General features: G+C 41.0%; 1 protein-coding gene across 1 annotated transcript in view; it reads left to right on the forward strand.

The window, feature by feature from the left end:
- ZNF407 (zinc finger protein 407) overlaps positions 1-25063 on the forward strand; it is a 456451-nt gene that overhangs the window by 272225 nt on the left and 159163 nt on the right. The window contains exons 6-7 of the mRNA XM_043559094.1: positions 2770-2853; positions 13377-13497. Coding sequence (XP_043415029.1) covers positions 2770-2853; positions 13377-13497 — 205 coding nt within the window. The remainder of the gene's footprint in view (positions 1-2769; positions 2854-13376; positions 13498-25063) is intronic.

The following is a 25063-nucleotide window of genomic DNA, read 5'->3' on the forward strand; positions in this document are numbered from 1 at the left end:
TAATAATAATAAATTTTAATCAGCATTCCCAAATGTTCTTCTGATTGCCAAGAATCCTATATTATTGTTAGAAATTATAGGTTAAAAGTTCTTCTGAAGCAGTTTGTGGGAAGCCCAGGCCTCCTTAGCTTCCTTGACAAGGGCGGTGACGATTTAAGGTCTCCAGCCTGCCCTGAGAGATCACTTATATCGAACAGCAGATGAAAAGCCAGTGCAGATGTAATTTATCGTCGGCGTTTCCTTCTAAAGAATAATTGTGGAGACTTGGCTGGATCAATAATATGGATTTTTGTTGTTAGGTCTTGTAGTCTGCACCATAATGAGAGATAGGGGACAGTGGCTGTTTTCTAATAGAAAAGAAAGGATTGGTTTCCGTGTCTTTCTACATTTGAATGCAAAATGGCGCACTTGAAACTAATTCAAGTTGTTAAGAAAAGTCTCTCATTAGATCTCTGCTATCATATAAATATGGCACGTTAAATGAACCCCCTCTATTGAGCGAAATACTATGTTTAGTTTTTTCTTAAAAATGTTCTTTTTGAAAATACTCCGATGTCCACTGTCCAACCCTATTGCCTCTACCCCCTCAAAAAGGAAAAAAAAAAAAAAGCCAGTGAAATTGAATTTCGGATGAAAAACAAATCAAGCCACCAAGGTAAATATGACGTACAATACATTGCAGACTAACATCCTAAATAAAATTCTGCACTTCGGAAAATCAAGGTCACTAATGTGTCTAGAATCGAATCACATTGAAAGTTAATAATTTTGTCTTTGTGCCTATACATATCTTAAAACAGGAAATGGAATAGAACTTAATATGTACGTGCAGCATATGTCCCTGTACAAAACATAAATCTCATGAGGGTTTTCCTGTTCTTCAAAGAAAGATACAGGTCACCGAGAAGTTCATAAATGAGAGGAAGGAATTACAGTTTTCTTGCATCTGAATGTAGGAAGAGTACCCTTTCCTCGTTAGAGGTTTCACTAGTTGGAGGGCACAGCACCAGCACTGCCAGTGTGACACCACACGGCACACACGTGTGCTCCGGGGCGTGCCCGGCTGCGACCCGCACACACGCCAGAGGTTAGCGCCCACAACATCGCTGCTGAATGACAGCGCAGAGAACAGTTTTGCCTCAACGTAGAGTAGTATGTTGATATTAACGAGCAAGTTATCGTGTGGGATTTTTAAGAAGTCTACTTCCAGTGTTATTGAACTGATACTACGACTAGTTGGGAAGATTTATATTCCAAATTGATTAAATAATTAAATGGGTGATTATAATTAAACTTTATTCTTCATAGCCATCTACTCTATTCTTTTTTCTTTCTTTTTTTTTTTTTTTTTTAAATCTTGAAATGATGATGCCAGGGGACAAACTTAACCCCCCCCAAAAGATAGGGGAAATATTTAAATTCAACTTTATTTTGTAAACGCTAACAGTGAACATTTTCATATACCATTGGGAAATGAGATGAAGCATAATTTGGTTTCAAACTCTTCTTTATTACTACATGTTCATTTAAATGAGAACAGCTACTAATGCTCTCAAGTAAAGGGAAGACTCTTTTGGTTATGGAAGTTATTCTGCCTTCCTAGATGTACTGTTTTGTTTTGTTTTTTCTAACTTCACAAAGGCAATCGCCATTTCCAAAACACATCAAGCTGAATTTCTGTTATGATACGCCAGAACGTTTTAGGACAAAAGCCAGCTGACTCGGGCAAAACCCTTGAAAGACTTGTTGCATTAAACATCTAAATGAGTAAAATACATAGAAATAGATGCAAATGATTTGTTTCATTTCCTGAAAAGTATTTCATGATTCCCCCGTATCTACCCACGGTTACCATTTTTATTCTCCTTGGCCCTTCCTCTTGAGCCTTGTGGGGTAAACTTCCCAGCTCGCCAGCACCTACCGCCTAAATATGCTGCAGGAAGACAATAGATCGCATTTATAAACTGTAGGGGAGGATGTTCACTTGTGCGCAAATGCTAAAATGGAATGAGCATTTACACACTTTAAGCAAAAACTGCGGCTACCAAATCTGTCTCTAGTTGTTGCAGAGGTTTTCAGTCCAGAATTATCATTAAAGATGAATAATTGAAGCTTCTGTACAGTTTCTTTAGCAATCCCTAGACTTCCTTTTTTATGCCATGAAAGTTTGAGAAACATAAACAGCCCTGGATTGTTATTGGTACTGAGTAATGCAGATTTTATTGTTACTTGGGATCTTCAGTATGCTCAAGGAAACCATTTAATTCATATTATTAAGTAGGAAGTCATTAAGGAAGAACCTGATAGAATCAGGTAAAACCAATTCAGTCTCCTTCAGTTGTTGGAAAATTCAATATGCTTTATTTAAGCAGAATCATAGATACTGTATATTAACTATTCCAAGCAATCTTTACTCAGCTCAGAAAGGCCAGATGTATGGGAATTGTAAAAAATCAGGATATGCATAAAAACTGTTCAAGTGCATAAAGCAGCCCCATCTGGAAGACATCTACCAGAAATGAAGTTGTACAAAACCATTCCATTGATAATAAAGCTAATTTTTATGGGTCTGACAAGTATGTAATTATGTTCAGTGGTGCTTTTCAGATTTTATCACAGTCAATAAACCGCAGTGGTAATTTCATTCCCATTTGACATATTTACATGGAAACATTTGATTGGAGGAATTAGTAACCCTGAAAGCCTTGATAGATATGTTTTAATGATCTGTGACCTCCGCAGTCCCTCATCTGTTTATTGTTGCAACAGGCGAGAAGTCGTTCCTGTGTGACCTCTGCGGCTTCGCGGGCGGCACGCGGCACGCCCTCACCAAGCACCGGCGCCAGCACACAGGTCAGTTCGGGCGTCCGTCCGTCCGTCCGTGGCCCTCGATTGCTTGTCTGTTCGGTTTTCGGAAAATCCGTGTACTTGAGGGTCTCCTGAAAACTCTCTTTGAATAACATGTGAATTCACCTGTTTTTTGCATGTGAAAAGTCAGCCCTCTGTAAATTCGTGTTCGGTAGGAGGACAGAGAGCTTGCGTGCAAAGTGTGGACGCACCAGGCTTCCTCCCTGCAGCCGAGACTTTGCCTGGGGGTGAGGCTGGGGGGTTGGTTGCTCTCAGACGTGCCCCCTCCCCTCAGTGTCTCCCTCAGACTTTCCTGTGCTTGCCCCCTCCCCGTAGCTGGCTACCTGCTTATCTGCAGCCCCGCCTTCTGGGCTACATCTCTGCCCACCTAACCACCTGGACCCTGGAGCCCACAGTCCGTCTACAGTTGGGGCCAGTGGGTGTGGTTGTAGGTCATCACCGTATCTGTTCTTGCCGTATCTGTTCTTGCCGTTAGGAAGGGACAGCAACAGAGAGGGCAACAGAAGTAGATAGTGACATTCAAGAGGATTCGTTTTTATGATGTTTATTCTTTATGATTCAGCAAAATAAAATAGATGCCTTGGTTAGGAACACTTAAGAATGAAAAGTTTTAAATATTTAGTAAAATTGATTACTTACTCGGATTTATAATTATGTTAATAATTATAAGTTCTATGTGCCTGGGACAGTACTATTATGGCCTGTTCCCTCCTAATTTATTATTTTTTTTGAAGTTGATTTATTTGAGAGAAAGAGATCATGAGGTGGGGAAGGGCAGAGAGAGGAGGAGAGAGAATCAAAAGCAGGCTCTACACTCTGTGCTGAGCCCAGACGTGGGGCTTGATCTCACACCTGTGAGATTATGACCTGAGCCGAAATCAAGAGTCAGATGCTTAACCGACTGAGCCACCCAGCAGCCCTTGTCCCTTCTAGTTATTAATAGAACTATTTTATTATCAAAAGTGACCTCGTGTAGATGATAAATCATGTGGTAACATGATTTGTAACTAAATGTACTTTTGTGTGGGGGGCCACGACAGGGGTGGTTTGGCCGTTACACTCCCGCTGGCGTGAAATGAAGATACACAAAATACGTTCTTTGGTACATTTTGAATCTTAATATGTTATATTTAACGGATAGCTGTAGGTAGCTTTAATGCCCAGGATAGTGTTTTTAAGATCAGTGAAAATTAATGCCATTTCTTCTAGATCTTCAGTTTCTATGATTGCCGTCTCCGTATGAGGTTAGAGTTAGTATTGAGTGTAATTTCCAGTGTTTAACATGATGTTGGAGACACACACTTAACTTTGTAATGTGAAAGCCCATTTCAAGTTTATTGCAGCTACCTACTCTTTTAATCCAGTGACTTAAGAGATGGGAGAAGGGGCCCTGTGGATGGCAGTCATCCTCAGCGGCCATCTTGGAAGTTGAAAGCGTGCGCATGCGGTGAAGCGTGTTTCTCGGTGCCCGAAACGTTCCTATCGGAGTCACTGTTGCTCGGCCGGTCCCACCCCGCTGTGGCCTGGGGACCAGGAGAGCCTCCTGTGTGCACCACCTGTGCCAGCCTGGCAGCACTCCCCCCTGCCCCCCGGCAGTGAGGACAGTCGTGCTGTGATCACAGGCGCTTACAGGTGATCGATCACGAAGCCTGCGTTGAGGAGGCACAACTTTATATTTTATGTCAGGTCCAGAGGCTCCTTATTACTTTGCTATTAACTTTATACCGTATAGGACAATGTCTCACAGACAGAGGCATCTGTCTTTGTGGCATTTATCTGCCTCTGTGGCACAAATCAAACATGATTCTTTAATACCAAAGTCAGTTCTTAAGACTGTTTGCTTCAGCCAAACAGCTTAGTACAACTCCGTCTACGCCCTTCGCTTTTATGCCGGATTTATAATATTTAAGCAACCTGCAACTTTTTTTTCCCCCAAGGCCGGAATCGTGTGGTACATTTGAAATCTATATTTCTCCGATGTATTCCTCTTTGACATGGTTTACCTTTTTAGCACAGAGCGCCCACGCAAATTACAATCAGCTTGGAAAGGGATAGGTATCAAAAGTGTTCCAAATGGCGTAAATAATTCCCTGCTGCAATACAGAGTGTCCAGGGGCTGACACAAAACATCTTCCATTTCAAGATTTACTTTTATCACCTGTCAGAGACCCTTGATTCAAGGGCACAGGAGCAAATCCTCACGTGGAGTTGAAGAGTCTTGGCCAGCTTAATAACCACCAGCCTGCCCAAAGGAACGCAAAGTGTGAGTTTCCATGAGGAGTGTGCAGCCTTTTTGACAGATTGTTGACACACAAAGGGCAGTGCTCTATATCCAGAGCCGTTCTGGTGTTCCCCCTCTGATGTTCTTTTACTTCCCCGTCAGAGGTACCTGAGATGCAGAACATTCCTTACTGGTTATTTTGGCCAAGATAGTCGCTCATAAAGGAGAGGGTGAAGAGCAACACAATTCAGTGTGCACTGTTATGTCATGAAAGGGGAAGTAAGAGGAAAGGACATTCACCTTTGTTCTGCTGTTTCGAGTAGGGTGTATGCAGGGAGCCCTACTGACTTAGAGATAGCACTGTTCATGAGTAATTCTTGCCTTACTCTTGCATTTACTCGTCTTTCTGGAGTTAGAGTGACAAAGGATTCAGAAGGACTGTTCCCAATGCACTACATCATTTTGATCACTCCTTAACAAGTGTGTGATGGTACCTATCTCACTTCAGGCATTAACAAGTACTAGCAAGCTAGAATTCTTATTTAAAATTTGTAGATTTTTTTTGTCTTCAAGTTTTACAACCTAGAAGGTGCATTTATTTCTCTGGCTATATATTGAGACTAAAACAACAACAATGACAACAAAGAACTACTTCTGTATCTGTATTTCAGAAGTATATTTTTCCTAAAGAAATTACTTGAAGGTGGGGCACCTGGGTGGCTCAGTCGGTTGAGCGTCCGACTTCGGCTCAGGTCATGATCTCACGGTTCGTGGGTTTGAGCCCCACGTCGGGCTCTGTGCTGACAGCTCAGAGCCTGGAGCCTGCTTCGGATTCTGTGTCTCCCTCTCTCTCTCTGCCCCTCCCCCACACATGCTCTGTCTCTCTTTCTCTTTCTCTCAAGGAAAAAAAAATAAAAATTAAAAATTAAAAAAAAAAGAAATTACTTGAAGAAATTCCCTGAAATTACCTGAAGAAATTGTCATTTATGGATTGAAAAAAAAATGCCAATTAACATATGTCATCAGTAGCATTGGGCATGTAACAAGATGAATGACTTACAAATTAACCATTGTGTACAGATTTCACTGTAGTTTGTATAAATTGACATGGAGTTCGTCTACCAAGAGAGGAGACATGCTTGAGCCTTCTTTACTTATTTGTTAACACATAATATTTTATGTAGCATATTTTGGTAGCATTATATTTTTTTCTGTCGGCCTGTATAGAACTCAAAATTTCTTAGTATTACGCAGTTTAATCTACAGTGGCTCAGTGTTGTCAAGTTGGGTATGAAATGACAACTCATAGTTCACTGCAGTATAATTCTTGCTTAATATGAACTTCAAGGTATTAAAATATTAGAGACTATGACATTTTCATTTAAAAGTGTTTTTTTAAGTTTAAATCATGTCACATAAAAAGTCATAAAAATTTAAATGAAATAAGCTACATTAACCATGTTTTTTAAGTTCTTATGTTAAACCTCCAAACCAAGAAAATGAACTTTGAAGATGACCTTTCATTTATACCATGAACTCAGTGAGTCCATAGTATCACCCTTTACCCTCGTAGATTCCTGCCAACTCTATGAAAAATGGTTAGGTTAAAGATGCCTACCAAGGCTATTAGAATAAACAAGTTAGCAGTGAGTTATGGTGCCACACATTTTCAAACACTAGGTTGAATGGAGTAAGAAGACATCAGGGTATATTTGTGTATGTGCTTAATGAAAAAAAAAATCTTTAAGTTGTTTGACCACTTGAATCCATTATGTTCAAAGTGGAAAATTTACACTACCTAACTTGACCTCTCATTATATAGCTATAATAATCATGAATGTATTGTATTGGCATAAAGGTACACAGATACATCAATGGAACAGAAGAGATCTATGCCTGTATTTGTCACTTGTTTGAGACCAAGGTACAATATTTAGAGATAAATCTAGCAAAGGATGTGCAAAACCCCTACGTTGGAAACTGCAAAATATTGCCAAGAGAAATTAAAGACCCAAGTAGGATGATATACCATGTTCATAGACTCAGGAGACTCAGATCCCATCAAGCTTCTTCATGTTCTGAAATTGACAAGCAGATTTTAAAATTCATATGGAAATCAACGATCTGAAATAGTCAGCTTTGAGGAAGATGAACAAACCTGAGGACTTATATTACCTGACTTTGTATTATATTATAAAGCTACAGTAATCGAGTCTATTCTGGCATCGGCATCATCAAAGACAAATCTATCAGTGGAATGGAATAGAGATTACATCTACATGGTGAATAGATTTTTTTTTTACAAAAGAGAAATGGCATTTTAATCTTTTTAATATATAATGCTGTCCTTCCACAGTAAAAATGAACTTTGTTCTACATATCATACCATGTACAAAATTAACTCAAAACTACTCATATCTAAATGTAAAACTCGAAACTAAATAAAGTCTAGAAGAAAATTGAAGAGAAAAATCTTTGTGAACACAGATTACCGAAGATTTCTTAGATATCACATCAAAAGCCTGATGCGTAAGTGAAAAAAAAAAAACACATAAGTTGAAAAATTATAAACTGACAGGTTAATAACTTTATACATTAATTAACTTTTCCTCTTTGAAAGAAACTGTGAAGAGAATGCCAAGGCGAACCAAAGACTGGGGAAAATATATGTAAATCACGAATATGATAAAGGATTTGTATTTGTAATATATAAGTTAGAAACACTGTTATAAAGAAACAACCAACCAATTAAAAAGGAGTTGAATGAAGGGTGCCTGAGTGGCTCGGTTCATTGAGTAGCCGACTTTTGATTTGGGCTCAGGTCATGATCCCAGGGTTGTGGGATTGAGCCCTGCACCACTGGGCTCTGCACTGAGGGTGGAACTTGCTTAAGATTCTCTCTCTCCCTCTGCCCCTCTCTCCTGCTTGCACATGTGCTCCCTCGCCCTATCAAAAAAAAAAAAAAAAAAAAAAAAAGAAAAGAAAAAGAAAAAGAAAGGGTTGAATGATTTGAACAAACATTTCACCAAAGTATATAAATACGTGGCAAAGAAGCCCATGGAATCACGAAATGCTTCTCAACATGATTAGAGAAGTACGGTTTTGAAACACTGATGATACCATGTCCTGGTGATGATTTGGAGCAGTGGGAACTCGCCTGCACAACTGACAGCAATGTAAAAGGGAGACACCACTTTGGGAAATAATTTGGCAGTTCCTTACAAAATGAATGTGTACCTTCCCAGTGGCCCAGGCAGCACACTCCTAGGTGTTTGCCCAAGAGAAAAGGAGATGCCTGTCCAAGCAGAGACTTGCACATGGGGATTTATAGCAGCTCTGTTTGTAACACCCAAAAATGAAAAGAGCTCGAATGTCCTCGAATGGAGAAACAAATTGAGGCACCTTCATACCGCGGCATGCTACTCTACTACTCAGCAACGGAAATGAATATTTACACCTGGAGTGACACGAGTGAGTCACAAAATAACGCTGACAGGAGGTCGGACGAGAGAGAGCACATACTGTATGTCTCCATGTGTATAAACCTCTGGAAAAACGCTAACTAATATGCGGTGGCGGAAAGCACGTGAGAGTTTGCTTGAGGATGTTCTGCACCAGAAGAGAGAGAGGGGTACAAGGAACCTTTGGCAGGAGGGTGGCTGTGCTCCTTGTCTTGACTGTGGTGGTAGTTGCATTCTGCCCGGTATGGTCAGCGTAGATACTTCAGAGTGGTGAAACAGTTAAGAACACGTGTGTTTTAGCGCAGATGGCGCATCACGGTGTGTTTCTGTCGTCCGTGAGAACTGCCGTGTGACCCTCGTGTGCGGTCAAGATGCTCTGCATTGAATTCATTGAGCGATTCGATTCGCTTCTTACAATGACTGTGAAAGTTTTCAGACACGCTTTTGTGGGGGTGTCGATGTTTTTACGACCTGGCATATTCCTGTATCAAATTTGAAGAGGTAGACCTGTTTTCTTTAGCCTTACGTAAGATGAAGATCGTATACCATCTCAAATAAAAGCAAAACCCCCCATCATCATGAAAGTGAATCTTTGTATAAGTGACTTCAGTATAGTTGCATTGTCTATACCAATTTAAGTGACTTGACCAGCAGTTTGGAAACCAAGAACAAAGTTATCCAAGCTGACCTGAGTGTCCACTGGATTGGGTGTTATAGTTGAGCCTTATCCTAAGAACAAATGGCTGAAAGGTACAAAAATGCCTCTCAGCTGCAAGAATTTGCTCTTCTTTCCATATGGTCTTCTTTTTACAAGAATAAATAGAATATTTCCTTCTAGGATCTATTAAATGGTATCTCTACGTTAAATCGACGATCTGTGTGAAACCACATAATTATTTTGCATCTAAGAAGCTTTGCCTTTACTGATTGGGAGAGCTTGATGAGAACCACTGGTGTGTGTGCACCTTTTTCATCTTTGTGATAGGCCAGTGCGCGCCCTTACCCGTGTTCAGGCATTCCTGTTATAGGGCGGCAAAAGCAAGGCCTTGGGCATCCTAAGTCCCTTCCACCTGCTTTGTCTTCTCTATTCCTCACACGTGTCCTGCTCATTTGGTGGTTCTACCCTTCTGATCTTGTCCGGGAGTTGACAGGTAGGGAGCGAAATGTGGCAAAACCTGGTTTGGGACTGCAACCCATGTGGCTTCTTCTGACTCTGCCACCCGAGGCTGCAGGAACAGATAGAACACTGTCACACGAGACGTGGATGCACTCAGTTCACTGTCACCACAGCTCTGGGTAAGGCCGTTATAAACAGGGGGACAGGCTTCTCAACGTTCTGATTTCAAGACACATACAGTTTTGTTGCTCCCTGAATTACGTAGTTTTATACCAACCTAGTTCATGCTTTGTTTTCTGCATAAGTCCGTATCCTTACAAGAGTATTCTAAAAACATCAGCATTAAGAAGTGGCAAGTAGAATTATTGAATATATGTAAAATTAATCCATTCTCTGTGTAAAATTTCTCAGAAAGGATGTCTCCCGAGAAGAGTATTATTGTATATCATAACTGCTTTGGGGAAGGAAGTGGTTGTGAAGCTTTCTCTAGTTCATCGGTGTCCAACAGAAATGTCATTCATGCAAGCTACACCTGTCATTTTAGGTTTCCTGGCAACGATATTAAAAAATGAAAACGTTGGGGCGCCTGGGTGGCGCAGTTGGTTAAGCGTCCGACTTCAGCCAGGTCACGATCTCGCGGTCCGTGAGTTCGAGCCCCGCGTCAGGCTCTGGGCTGATGGCTCAGAGCCTGGAGCCTGTTTCCGATTCTGTGTCTCCCTCTCTCTCTGCCCCTCCCCCGTTCATGCTCTGTCTCTCTCTGTCCCCAAAAAAATAAATAAACGTTGAAAAAAAAAATGAAAATGTGGGCGCCTGGGTGGCTCAGTCTGTTAAGTGTACAACTTCGGCTCAGGTCACGATCTCACAGATTGTGAGTTTGAGCCCCGCATCGGGCTCTGTGCCGACAGCTCGGAGCCTGGAGCCTGTTTCGGATTCTGTGTCTCCCTCCCTCTCTGCTCTTCCCCGCTGGCTCCCTCTCTCTTTCTCTTTCAAAAACAAAATATGAATAAACATTAATTTTTTTTTAAATGAAAAAGTGATGAGATTTTTTTTTAAGTTAACCAAATGTCTGTTCATGTCTTCTGCTCATTTTTTAACTGAACTATTTGTTTTTTGGGTGTTGAGTTTGATAAGTTCTTTATAGATTTGAGATACTAACCCTTTATCTGATATGTCGTTTGTAAATATCTTCTCCCACTCTGTAGGTGGTCTTTTAGTTTTGTTGATTGTTTCCTTTCCTGTGCAGAAGCGTTTTATCTTCATGAAGTCCCAGTAGTTTATTTTTGCTTCTATTTTCCTTGATTCAAGAGATGCATCGAGTAACAAGTTGCTCTGGCCAGTGTCAGAGAGGTTGCTGCCTATGTTCTTCTCTAGGATTTTGGTGGTTTCCCGTCTCACATTTATGTCTTTCATCCATTTTGAATTTATCTTTGTATATGGTGTAAGAAAGTGGTCCAGGTTCATTCTTCTGCATGTCGCTGTCCAGTTCTCCCAGCACCATTTGTTGAAGAGACTGTCTTTCTTCCACTGGATGTTCTTTCCTGCTTTGTCGAAGATTAGGTGACCATATGTTATGGGTACATTTCTGGGTGTTCTGTTCTGTTGATCTATGTGTCTGTTTTTGTGCCAGTACCATACTGTCTTTATTGCTACAGCTTTGTAATTGAATTTGAAGTCTGGGGAATTGTGATACCTCCAGCTTTGCTTTGCTTTTTCAAGATTGCTTTGGTTCTTCAGGGTCTTCTGCGGTTCCATACAAATTCAGAATACACGCATGGACATTTTTCCAAAGAAGACATCCAGATGGGTAACAGACACGTGAAAAGATGCTTAACATCACTCATCATAAGGGAAATGCAAATCAAAACTACAATGAAATATCACCTCACACCTGTCAGAATGGCTAAAATTAACACAAGAAGCAACAGGTGTTGGCAAGGTTGTGGAAAGGGGGAGCCCTCTTACACTCCTGGTGGGAATGCAAACTGATGCAGCCACTCTGGAAACCAGTATGGAGGTTCCTCAAAGGGTTAAAAATAGAACGACTCTATGCTTGAGCAATTACACTACTAGGTGTAATTACCCAAAGGATGCAAAAATACTGATTCGAAGGGATACACACACCCCAATGTTTGTAGCAGCCCCATTAACAATAGCCAAATTATGGAAAGAGCCCAAATGTCCATCAGCTGATGCATGATAAATAAGATATGATACAAATATACAATGGAATATTACTCAGCCATAAAATGAAATCTTGCCACTTGCAATGATGTGGATGAAGCTAGAGTGTATTATGCTAAGCAAAATATGTCGGAGAAAGACAAATACCATATGATTTCACTCATATGTGATATTTAAGAAACAAAACAAATGAAAGTGGGGGGAAAAAGAGAGTCAAACCATAAAATAGACTCTTAACAAAAGAGAACAAATAGGGTTGCCGCAGGGGAAGGTGGGTGGGTGATGGAGTAAGGAAGGCATTTGTAGGGTTGAGCACTGGGTGTTGTATTTAAGTGATGAATCACTAAGTTCTACACCTGAAACTAACATTGCACTGTATGCTAACTAACTAGAATTTAAATAAAAACTTGAAACTGAAAAAAATACTTAACTAAATGCATCCCAATTATTACCATTCCAGCATGAGATCAATATAACATCATAAGTGACATTTTATTTTTTATGTTCTAGGATTTTGAAATTTTGTATACATTTTATTTATACTTCCTAGTGCATCTCAATCCAGAGGCTACATTTTTATACCAAATTTATGATTCATATGTAGATTTGATAACACTCTTTAGAAAGTAGATTCACATTCCCAAAGTGTTCTATACAAACTTAAACATTTTTTCTACAGGAGAATCCAGTATCAGGTTTTTAAATTTAAATTTACAGTCATTAAAGTTCAATAGCCCCGTTTCAAGTGCTCACCAGCCACTGCAGGTAGTACAGTTAAAATCTAAGATTTGATGGTTTCTTCGAATGAGTGTGTGTGCGGAGGAGGGGTGGTTAACACAGAGAAAGTTATCAATCAAAGGACTGGCCTTGAGTGGAGTGTAAGCCCTTGAACCAACTGCAGGGTAAAATGCCTTCGTAGGTAGAGCTGTTCTGTCCACACAAGGGAGTGCTGTTAAATACTATTTTACATGTTTCTTTGAGGCTTCTTTCTGAGGTGATCTCTTATTCAACTTTAGTGAACTGTAATTTCTCCTTACTTGTATCAGTTTTTTTTAAATAGGTATCCATTTTTAGCTGTATTTTTTTCTTCACATTTAACTTTAAGATTTTAGTTAAGTTGTATGCTGCATTTTCAAAAAATATCTCTGTTATATGCTTTTTCGTGGTTTCATCCTCACTGAGATTTTTATGATGGGCTCTGGTGTAACGTAGTTTCTTAAATGACTCCAAATACAGTGCTGGAACAGGCTGTAATTTAGATTTCTGTTTGTGTAAGTTACATTTGAACTACATAAGGTATACCTTGCTTCCATTCAAATACAGAAATAAAAAATCAGTGATATCTTCTAAGTTTCTCACTCCGAGAAAGAATATTCACATGTCCCAAGTGTGAGCAGTCGATTAACCTATATTCTTAACATTTATATGGAAAGAAGTTTCCTTTTTAATTGTCAGTAACAGGTTTAGCCTTTCATTTCCAGTTTTTTTATACAATTATTCATGTACAACATTGCTTTATGTTTTGCAGGAGAAAAACCTTTCAAATGCGATGAGTGTAACTTTGCCTCCACAACCCAGTCTCATCTGACTCGACATAAGCGGGTGCACACGGGGGAAAAACCCTACAGATGCCCCTGGTGCGACTACAGGTAATGCTTTCAGTGTTTGGCGAGTAGAGTCAAGTGGGTCACCCTGGCAGATTCTCCGTGAAAGAACAGTTTTTCTGATCAGCGCAAGTTGGCCCAGCTCCTTAGGTTGGGGGTGATGTCACCATCAAATTCTAGTGACTACTTTTAAAATTCTTTTCCGAGTTCTTTTCCGTTTTTTATAGTCTTAACACTTAGGTTTTATCATCCTTTGTGCATCTGAATTTCAAGTGATTTATTTCCTTGCCCAAGTGAGGCACGGTTCCGTTGAATCGGTCGTTCAGGGCGTGTGGCACCTTGTCTCCGATGAGTGAAGCGCGTTTAGGCGACGAAGACGAGAAGTGTCTCCCGCCTTTAAGGATATTGTAGTGTAATAGGTGGCCGGGTAATAGGTGGCCGGCTGAGTAATCACAACACGGATTTCACGGAGGAAAGTGAAAGGCCAGGGGCGTCCCTAGAGAAGGAACAGGACGCCCTACTCGAGAGAGCATTTCACCCAGGCTCGAAGAACGGGTAGAAGTCCCGGTCCCATGGGTGTGGTACCGGGGGCAGGAGGCGGGGGTGGCTGTAGCCTTTTCTGGCCGAAAGCGTCAGAGAGCCCACGCGTGCTCAGTCCCCTCCCTCGGCTCCTCGGTGGCTGAGGGATGTCTGCCGCCCTGCACAGTTGCTCTGCAGCCGCCGCAAAGCCTCGATGCCAGAAGTCTGAGACGGATGCGGGCAACGGCAGCTAATCCCATTTTACTGTGAGATTTGTGTGGAGAGTGCAGCGTGAGAAGCCAAGTGGGCAGTGGAGCTTGCAGCCCGATCAACCTGCAGCGGGAGCCCGTGGGAGGGAGCTCAGGGCACGTTAGGTGGTCGGTCGGACCCCACGGACCTGGCGGGCCGCCGGACTGTGAAGCCTGAGCCACTGTGTGAGCGCCTTCTCCATCCTGGAGCCGAGGACCTCACGGACCCCGCTACCCATGATGACCGGAAACATTGAGGGTGGTCCCTGCACCGCAGCCCGCTGTGTTAAGCGTTAGCACGTGTACCTTACGGTGCAGCCTTCGTTGAAAAAGACATTTTTGTATTCCTGTGGATGTAGCCTCTGCATTCAGTAAATATATTGCCATAATCTCTATTATTTTCCTCATTATTGCGTTAAGTTTTATGTGAAAGGTCATTTAATAGTACAGAGATATTACAGATATATTTCATTCATTAATTATTCATTCATTCAACATTTTATGAGTTCTGTCTTTGCTTAGCGCTGGATTGGTGTTTCTTGGAAATTTGGTAAAGCGGAGATCCAGTTAGAGGTAGACATACACGTTTTAAGGTGGTGATAGGAGTTGCTTAAAAACATAAACACTTTGAATGTTCTTTTCCTTATTAAAGAGGTCATACTATGTAGTTGCATTCTCTGTAAAACACAGAAAAGCAATTAGAAAAATTGTAAAAATTTCCCTTAATTATCACTTTTAGCTATTAGTATTATATCTTTATAGTTTGTATGCATTAGATTTGAGTTGTTTTGGAGGCTTTTTTTGTTTCTTATAAATTTTATTTTTCATACTTAACAAATTGTAACTAGCTTTCTGTTTCATTCATCTAGTATAACTGTGGTTTTCGAACTGTTACTTTTCTTTATTTATCTTAAGAAAGAGACTGCGAGCAGGGAAGGGGAAGAAACAGAGAAAGAGAGAGAGAGAGAGAGAGAGAGAGAGAGAGAGAATCCCAAGTAGGCTCCACATGGTCAGCACAGAGCCCAACACAGGGCTTGATCTCATGAACCATGAGATCATGACCTGAGCTAAAACCACGAGTCGGACCCTTAACCCACTGAGCCCCCCAGGCGCCCCTTAAACTGTTACTTGTAGGTAGCAGAACTGTTATTTCAAACAGGATCATGTTCACATCCCATATATAAAATAGATAAGAGTGTTTTTTACCCCTTATAAATAGATTTCATAGTTAAATCTGTAATATTTACTTATAATATTAAAAAATCATCAGACAATATTGTTTTGACAAGCAAAAACATTTCAGACAGAGGAGTTTCTTTAGCAGTAGTTGTTGGGTTAGCCTTGTCCATTTGACGTCCTCATTCTGGGGTAAGCAGGAGGCCAAGCTCCAGAGGAACTGACCCAGCAGGCACGGACATCCTTCACCTCTGAGCTGCCCCTTGCTCCTTCACAAATGTGGGTAATGAGAATAGCAGGGGTGTTGTTCATTTAGAGGAGGGGCACTTAGACATCCCTGGCCGCGCCTGGCTGAGATACCGGAACCCCGGGCTTCCTCTCGTCCCAGATTAGACCTTTGAACAGTTATACCTTGTAATCTCACAATAGTGTTCAGTGAGGCAGTGCAAGAGTTTCGATGCCCTGAGAGTCTTTGGTGTGTTGAAATGTGTTTATAACACATGTCATAATGGATTTTTTCCCCCAGTTTTTGAATTTGTTAAAAATACATTGAATCCAAAATCAATTGATGGATAATTGCTGAAATACCTTAGAATTTCAAGTGCCTCATTTGAAAATTACTCTTCTCTTAATATAAACCTGATACTGGCATAGCTCTGAGTTAGATGAATATGCAGTAGTCACTTTACTAAGTTTTTAGACATTTGGGCCATTTTTGGTTTTTCCTTTGAAAATGCTTATTCCCAAATCTTTATGCATATCTTATGCATGATCTTTTAAAACAAATTCCTGGACGTAGGACTTATGGCTTTTAATAATAGTATGACTACAATGGTTGGGACTTGAATATTGTCTCTCCGGTAAGTACTGTGTTTTGGTAGACTCTTAAGTCTCTGTATGCTTAAACATTTCAACGTTCTTCAGGTTTCTTGATATGAAATTGTGTTACACTTTTGCTGAGCTTGAAGTTCTCCTACGTGTCCCATATGCAAGTTACCTCCCTGACGCCCTATCCCTTCCACTTAGAAGTGCACCTGAGCCAGCTGGGCCCCATCTGTCGGACACCTCCATCAGCCACTGTGCGCAAAAGGAGATTGTGTTTTCTAAGAATATTGTCGCCGTCCCATGAATTAATACTCAGGACACTTAAATCTAATGATCTATCAAATTTCCTTTAGAAATGTTTGAAATTCTTGATACAAGGGTAGTTTGCTCTTAAAACTTGAAAAGAATTTGATTATTATTGGCAGTTAGTAGTTTCAGTGCTTTCTGTTCGTATGAGAGTTTTATCAATCTTGATATGGTTAGGTCTGCTTTCCCTCGTGAACAGAAGACAAGTTAACCTTGCCTAGGAATACAAAACCTTGCAGACACATGAATAGTGATGTTAGGGACTATGAATGAAATATAGAATTTACAGCAGATACCGTTGTTTTCTTGTTGATGAACAAAAGACTTAAAAATGAGCAGGCAGGTAAGTTCACAATGATTGTTTTGGTTGCATAGCATAGTAAGTAGGAAATGCTTACCATATCTATCTTACAACAAGGAGAATATCTTTTTTCACAGGATAGATAAATTTGAGTGTGTAGATTTCCAGAGAATAAAAATACCTATAAGATAATCACATATTTCAAAGAAGATACTGTTATCTTTGTCTTGATTCTTTCCATAATACTTTATTGCTTAAAATACTTCAATATGTTTTTCCCATTTAGATCTTTATTCTTAATGTAGAGAGATAAAAATTATTCCTTAATGTAGATAGATAAAAAATTATGTCTATCTTTGTCGTTATTAACACTTATTTGCAGGTAAAGTTACCATTGTTGGAAACTGAACTATTATTTAAGTTTTACTTGAAAATATATTTTTATTATATAAATGGAATATTAGTGAAGAAATAGTTGTAGTTATAATTATTCATGAAAAATGTGAATATAGATTTGTTTACAGAAGAATTTTATAATTGGTCTTTTGAACCTGGGGCTATTTTTCAAGTTTGCATTATTAATTTAGGCAATGACATCTCATTCTATTCAGATGTAAACATGTACTCCTCTCCTAAGCTTTTACTGTTGAAAATATCCAAAAGTCTAATCCATTACAAATCAGTATATTCCATCATTACTCTGTAACTTCTTCATCATTAATTACTATTCATTAATTTCAGAGCATAAATTTGGATTCATGGCACACTGTTCTGCCATGTTATCTATGCAGCAAATTCTTAAGATGTGTTTCTACGTTAAATGGAAACAGTCTAGCAGTTTTCTGTATTTTTATTTCCCTTTGTTAGGTATTAGTTGTCACTTCTGTGTTACAAAATAGAAAACCTTTAAAATGTTACAGTAAGTACTGTTCCTAAAAATATAAATCCTTATTTCCCCATAGAATTTATTAATACCAAACTATGTTCTGTTTCACTGGTAACACTGGCTCTCACAAAAAAAATAGATGGCTATAATTGGGCTTTCTTTTATGTGAAACTTCTCATTGGCTTCTGTTTTTGATTTAGGATTTACGGGGGAAATACAATAAATGTATACTAAACATCAAACCACTGATAAGTCATGAGAACTAAGACAAAAGGCTACCTGCAGTATTAAAAATATTAAGAATAATCATATATTATACTTTAAATGCCACTTAGCAAATTAAAGAAAACTAAAACGTCAAGCGAAACTCTGGCAATTTGATCATTTACGTATTGTGTCCCTATAACAGATCTTGGAATAACTTAAGTGTTCCCTATGATTGCTTTTGGCCAGAGTTTTCCTCAACTGTATAATGTAGATTCCTAGTCTTACACACATTCTTTAAAAAAAATGTTTTACTCTTCTGTTTTTCATTTTATTTACTATTCTTATTATTTTTTAAGTTACTCAAAATTATAATCCTAATAGAAATAATGATATATCATGTTGCTGTGGAATAAAATGTACAATTCCTGCCTCATATTAAAGATCACTCTATTGTTTGCTAAACTTGTAGCAAAGACGCTTGGATTTTTTCAACCCTACTTGTTGGTTTACTTACGTCTTGGCCAGTGTAGCCCATAGAAGTCATTAATACATAAGATTTTGATCTCAAGATTTTTCTTTCCTGTCTGGGTGAGGGGGAGGCTCAGAATACTTGATGCAATATTTAACCAAGGACAAGGTGGTATCTCAACTAGAAATGGGCTTCTTGTGAAACTCCTTAACATCTCTTTTATTACCCCTGTAAATATTTTCCTTAGTATTTTTTTTATAATTAAATTCAGTAAGTTTTCACACATGTGACTGGAGTAGAGAGAACTCGCCATTTGTCACAACCATTTGAAATATGTTTTCTGTCTTAGAAAATATTCGTCAAAAATATTTTTGGTTGATTTCTGTCTTAATTTTACAAGATGCTGGAAGCATTTTTTAGGTCGTTTTACGATGCAGGGACAGAAGATTGTGTTCATAATAATTATATCCCCTTAAAGTTTGAATTAATTTTTCAAACATACATTTCTATGAAGAGTCTCAGTTATGAAAATTTGTTTCAGGTCTTAGATAATATTATGCGTTCGTATGTAATGTTGCTGTGTAAATACTTTATGTTTATTATGCATAATTAAATAATAAGACAGACTACCTTGGTTATCGTGGCCTTAAGAATTCAGTGTTCGGTGGTTCTCATTGTTCTTACTTTCCGCTTACTCCAGCAGCATCCTGAGCTAAGGAGACCAGCTCCACAGGGGATAATTTTCTCCTTTTGGATGATCTCTTCTGAGAGTCTCAATTTTCCTTTGGCTTCCTGTGCGGGTTCCCAGGTTGTACCAGGAGAAGCAGTGGCTAGAGCAAACTTGGATTTGCCCTGAATAGTGACAAGAAATAAAAGCAGGTGTTGGTCCACGTAGCCGAACATCATCTATCGCGAGAGAGAAGTGCAGTTGTACGCACCCAACGAACAGTGCACGTTGTTTCGTCAGAAAAATCAGAGGTAGCATTCGCTCCTGATGGGTGACTGTGAAGTTCTCAAAGAATAACGACACTGCATAAATGTGATCAAATGAAAATATCTAGTATTCATATTAGATAAAGTTTATATTTATAGAACTCTGATTAATGCCACAAGCCTAGCTATATCGGAACAGACTTTAAATCAAAACTGTTTTTGTCAGTGATTTAAGCCAGAGAAGGGCTAATCCTGCACGATATCACTTATATATGGAATCATAAAAAAAAGAAACAAGTAAAAGACAAACTCCTAGAAACAGAGAACAGAAAAGTGGTTTCCAGGGGCTGAGCATGGGGGGCGCTAAACAAGTGGGGAGAGACTGATTTTTAAAAGGGTGCAGGCTTTCAGTTACAAGAAGAGGAATGTCTGAGGACCTAACGTAAAACATAGCGACTGTTTCGGATAAGACTGTTGTATCATTGAAATTAGCTAATAGAGTAGGGCTTAAATGTTCTCACCAAATTTTTTTTTAAAAAGTACTATTTTTTAAAAAAAAAGTACCGGTGAATACGGTCTCATTATTTCATTTACCTCAAATCTGTTGTCTCTATATTCTGCTCTATTGTAACTGCCAATCCAGATAAGGGAATAAAACACAAAGGTACTTAGACTGAAAGGTTCGTTGGGGAGCCTAGAAATCCAGCCATCTCGCAGACTTTTCGTAGCATGATGACAGTTGCAAGGCTTTCTTCCTTGCGTGGTGACCTGGAAGGCGAGCGCGCCCTGGTGACTCCGCACAGCTCAGCTAATCGCAGGCAGAGGTCAGCAGCGTGGCTGGTTTGTGAAGCCATGTTTGGTCGGCGGCCAGTATCGGTGCTGCTGGGGGGTTCCTCGTGGCGCACGTCGAGATGACAGCTGTGATGGACTTGTACTGTCTTTCACGTGGAGGCCATGTTGGCGGTAAGCTGACCTGGGGCTTTTGAGGGCTTGTCTTGCGAAATGACCTCAATGGATCTTCTTTTCAGATTTTCCATAGTGGATTGAGAAAGTCGCGCTCTATGTTAACGTATTCTTTTTTTGCCTACTGTTCTTATCCGTTTCGGCAGGAACTGAATTCTCTCTGTACAAGTATCTTCTCTTTCTCCCTGACTGTTTTATTAGTGATCTCTTTTTTAATCTCAGTGGTTCTAACTGTGGTCTTGATTTGGTTTTGTATTTTCTGTACTGTTTAGGTCTGGTGTTATTTTTGTACACAGCGTGTGTTATTCAGACTTTCCTTCCCTGCCCGGTAGCACCCAAGCACATGGGCTTTTTAAATTTTCGTTCCGGCCTGACGGGCCCTGTCCCAAGGCAGCACAAGTCTTTTTTTTATATCAGGCCTTTAGTTAATGTGGGTAAATTTTCATCTAACAAAGCTCATTTGAGTAAGAGAAAATCTGTGGACTTTTAAACAAATAGATTCCATAGCACTAAAAATTACAATTTTGTTCAGATGTCTTTAAAAGGGGGAAAAGCACTGAGATAATTTGTTCTGCTTATCATATGAGTAAGTTGTTTTGTTTGTGGATGAGGCTGAAATAAGCATTGAGATCGCAGATTAATTAGAAGAGCCATTTTGAACACAAAGTGACCACAGATTCCCTCTGCTATCTCTTCAAGTAGAATCTAGACAAACATGTTTATGTAACCCGCTGTTGCCGAATCCCAGATCCAGTCATTATAAAAGGACCAAAGCTATCTTTGGGGATGGTCTTTCTACAAGGAATTACTATGGACAGTCCCCTGGGTGGTAGTTAGATATATGTGTATATATTGTGGCAGAAAGTAAGGCCTTCGAGATGAAAAAAATAGAAAATATTTTTTTGGGCAATAGTCTCTTGCATAATAAGTTATTCCTCAGACATTAGAGCTATTATCACACAACAAAACACTCTGCTGTGTAACTATCTATATCTCCTAGCGTCAGAGGCTCACACACAGTAGCTGATTAGGGAAAACTCTGTAATCACCAGGAGGGGCTGACAAGAGTCAGTAGAACATCAGGCACGTCTTCCAGCGTAGTATTGGGTTTCACAGACTCAGATGTGGCTGGAGGAGAAAGTAACCAAACAATATTAACATAGCTGTGAAGCGCCTGAAAGTTGGACCACGGTCACTAGTTCAATGGGAATGATAACACAGTAGTTCTGTCGTTTTCTGTTGTTTTCACAGATTCTGAAATATTGCTGTGCTAGGGCCTGTATAAACAAGTGGGGGAGAAAGAAAGACTTGAAACATTTAGAAAGGGGTGATGCGGTAGTTTCTGTGAGGCGCAAGACGTAACCTGGCTCCTGTATCCGCGTACCTTCTGTACCCTGAACCCGCCTCCGTGGAGGAGGGTGTTGGCCTACAGTGCGGAAGGACATACGAGCGTGTGCTCTGCCTTTACTTTAAGAAGGTCTCTACAAATGAGACGACGACGTCGGTATTTTCTTAATTAGAGAATGTAATGCAAACTGTTGGCTTTCTCCTATTTGTGAGAAGTAGCAGGCTTGTGAGAAGTTCTAGAATGAATAATACCCGTAAAGTTTCTTTTAGACAGCGATAACTTCCATCTTCCTTCCTACGGAGCTACCAGCCAGCTGAAGTAGAAATAAACCTGTTACTCTGTAGAATCTGTTACTCTGTGAGGTAATGTGTAACCTGATACTTCCCCCCAACACACACACACACACACACACACACACACAGGGAATTTAAACCTAATGTTAACCCTTACTTATGCCCCTTAAAGTTTAATTCCTTATTCTTCATTATTTCAACTTGAAACTTGCTAACCAACCCACATCCCTCCTTTCATATCTTTTGGAGATCTCTCACTGACTAAGGTTCAAATATATGTTAGTTGACTGTGCTTGGCTCTTTCTTTCCTCGATATGTTTTGTTTCTTCATTGTTAAGTTACATGTTTAACAAACATATGAAGTGTCATAAAACAAATTAGAATTTTCCCACTGAGAGAAAATGTGGCAGATTTTTAGTTGTTGTGTGTAAATCAGTCTCTGAGATTGTGTTATTGGGGGTAAGAAGTGGTTGACAGTTAAGTTTGACAAATTTTTGTTCTAAAAACTTCAGATAGCTTTAATTTTACTTTAAGATTCTGTTCTGTTTTCTACTCCCAAATTATACTTTTCATCTGACTTTATCCGGTTACTTCGGCCAACCCGGAGTGTCGGGCACATGGACCAGGTGGTGAGGGACACCTGGGTAGCTGGAGTTTTACCCCAAAGCCCAGTGAAGAATTTTAAGAAGGAAAGGGACATACATTTTGTTGTTCCAATTTCACTGACGCAGTGCGAAGGGGGAGCCTGAGGAGGGACACAACGGGGGACAGAGAGGTCATGTAATAGATGCCTGCAAAGGTCCCTGGTGGAAACAGTAAGTCCCTAACCCTAAACTGACACTGGGCACAGGATAGAATGGCATGCGGGTCCCAGTGCTTGTCAGGAGGTGGGCTGCATGGATCAAATCACTGGATTCAAGGGCAGGCTGACAGAGTCATGCCACCCTTTAGATGCCAGGGCTGCATGGTGGATGGCGGCACGGTTCCCGAGGTCTGCGCTGCCGGAGGAGAAAGGTCCCTTCAGCAGAGTGAGTGAGGTTCGGGATGTGTTAACCCTGAAATGCCCACGTGCGGTCCTAGAGGAAAAATGTCAGGAGAAACATAACCAGAATTCATAGACTTGCAACTTGAAGGCATCGATCGATAGGAGCGATATTTCCCTTGAAATTGGGGAACGGGAAAAACGCAGAGGGGCAGATTGCAAGTGTAACAGGGGCTGAGAAGCAGCTTCCCAGAAACGGAAGGGACCTCGGGCAGCAGACGAGCCTTATCAGACGCTTCACAGAGTAAGGGCAGTGCAGTCCCCCTGCCGCGTCACCAAGAGGCCCCCAATTCTCTCGCGGAGACCAGTGCCAGCAAAGGGCCGGGGACAGAGACCAGGGAAGTGCACAAAGTGAGGAGATGGCAAGAGTGCAGGTGGGCTGGTCTTGAAGGAAGGTCTGTCCCGACGCCCGCCCCGTGACAACGCTTGGGAGACGGTGAGAGCCGGAAGGGCAGACGGGCAGGTGCACTTTGCACCTGTGCATCTGTCTTCATTTGTGTGCTAGAGATCGCCACTTAGGGTTTTTGTGGGTGCCTACCTGCCAGGGTGAGAGAGCCAAGTGAAATAGCCAGGGTGAGTGCTGTCTCCTACCCAGGGGCCGGGATGGGGCATGCGAGGCTCGGCGTGCTGGTTTTGTGCCGCGTGGGGGGCACTGGCGGTGTGTTTGAGTAGGCCTCCGTGGCTTGGCAGAAGCCCTCCCGAGCCACGGCTCGCCTCGCGTTCTCACCGTGGGAGCCCCTGTCCATGGAGAGCTCCAGCTTCGGAAGCTCGGAATCTGCTCGGGCAGCTGTTGTCACGGTGTTTCTGCACCACACACGCTCTTCCCTTTGTTGCGTTACAACTTGCATCGAGAATGTGGAGATGGTGTGAGGGCATTATTCTGCCTCCCCGCCTCCCCTTCACCGCCCCCAAACATTGGGATTTTATTTGTTTTATAGGAAGAATTTCCACAAAGGCCGTCCTGGTTTCACCCGTGTATGCAACTCAGAAATCCGCTTGGCACCCGCTTAACGATTCAGTGTAGTCATTTAACAAACACTCATTTTTAAATGCAATCTTTCAAAATGTGACATCTTTCCTGTGACTTAAACAGTTTTTGTGAGTGTCTCGGGGTTCTTCTCAGACCAATAAATCTAACAGGCTACTCTAGTGACGTCATCAGCCAGTGGAGGAGTTCAAGCACTCTTGGCGATGACACCGGACTCCCGCATGTTTTACAGTTCGCTCGATTTCTTTTACCTGTGGGTGGTTTGTGTGGCTTCGTCCAGCGGATTGTAGGTATGGCCTAGCCCTTTGATCAGCTGTGGACTTCATCATGCCTTCTGTGTCCGCTTGTGCTGAAACTTCTGTTTGTTTCAGATTGACCCCGTGCCTTCGTCAAATTGCCATACTCCTAGAAACCTAGGACTCTACCGGAATGGTCCCCCCAAGAGAAATGTAACAATAAGGATCATGTGGATAGTGGGGTCGGTGTGTGTACAGTATGAAGAGAGAAAGCGAGTAGATCCCTCCTTAGGGTGAGAGGGTACATAGCGTAGGGTGCACCGTACGTGCCGTGTCGGGGTCGCCGTACCACACCCCTGCAGTGGAAGTGAGTCTTTGCTGTTGTCTCACAGGCTGGCGTGTGCTTTTTGTTTGTTTGTTTTGGCATTCAGGAGCATTGTGTGTGGATGTCCTTTGATCCTATTGGATTTCTTGCTGCTTTGTTTCTTTGCAGATGATGATTATCCCAAAATGGTTACGGCAGCATCTCAGTTTCTTGGTGTTAGCTGGTTTTTTAACTTTACAGATGAAAAGTGCATTCATTTCTTTGCAAATTGAGATGGTTCTATACATCTTGTCACAAATTTGGGGCAGCATTTCTGTGAGTACAAGTGAAGGAAGTAGGAACAGTCACCCTAGCATTCCCGAAGTAGGTTCGTTTCAGTATTGTCTGCGGTGCGTTCTTGACATGGTCGGGGCAGCATCCCTTTCCTGGACTCACTCGGCTTCCTTGGGGAAGAAGGGACCCGGAGACCCCAAGTAGGAATGGCAGTAGTAAGTGTGTCATTGGAAATGTACCCTCTCACACTCAAGGAGCCGTGTGCCTGGGCCT

The sequence above is a fragment of the Prionailurus bengalensis genome, chromosome D3 (genome assembly GCF_016509475.1).
Source record: "Prionailurus bengalensis isolate Pbe53 chromosome D3, Fcat_Pben_1.1_paternal_pri, whole genome shotgun sequence".
NCBI classification, from domain to species: domain Eukaryota; kingdom Metazoa; phylum Chordata; class Mammalia; order Carnivora; family Felidae; genus Prionailurus; species Prionailurus bengalensis.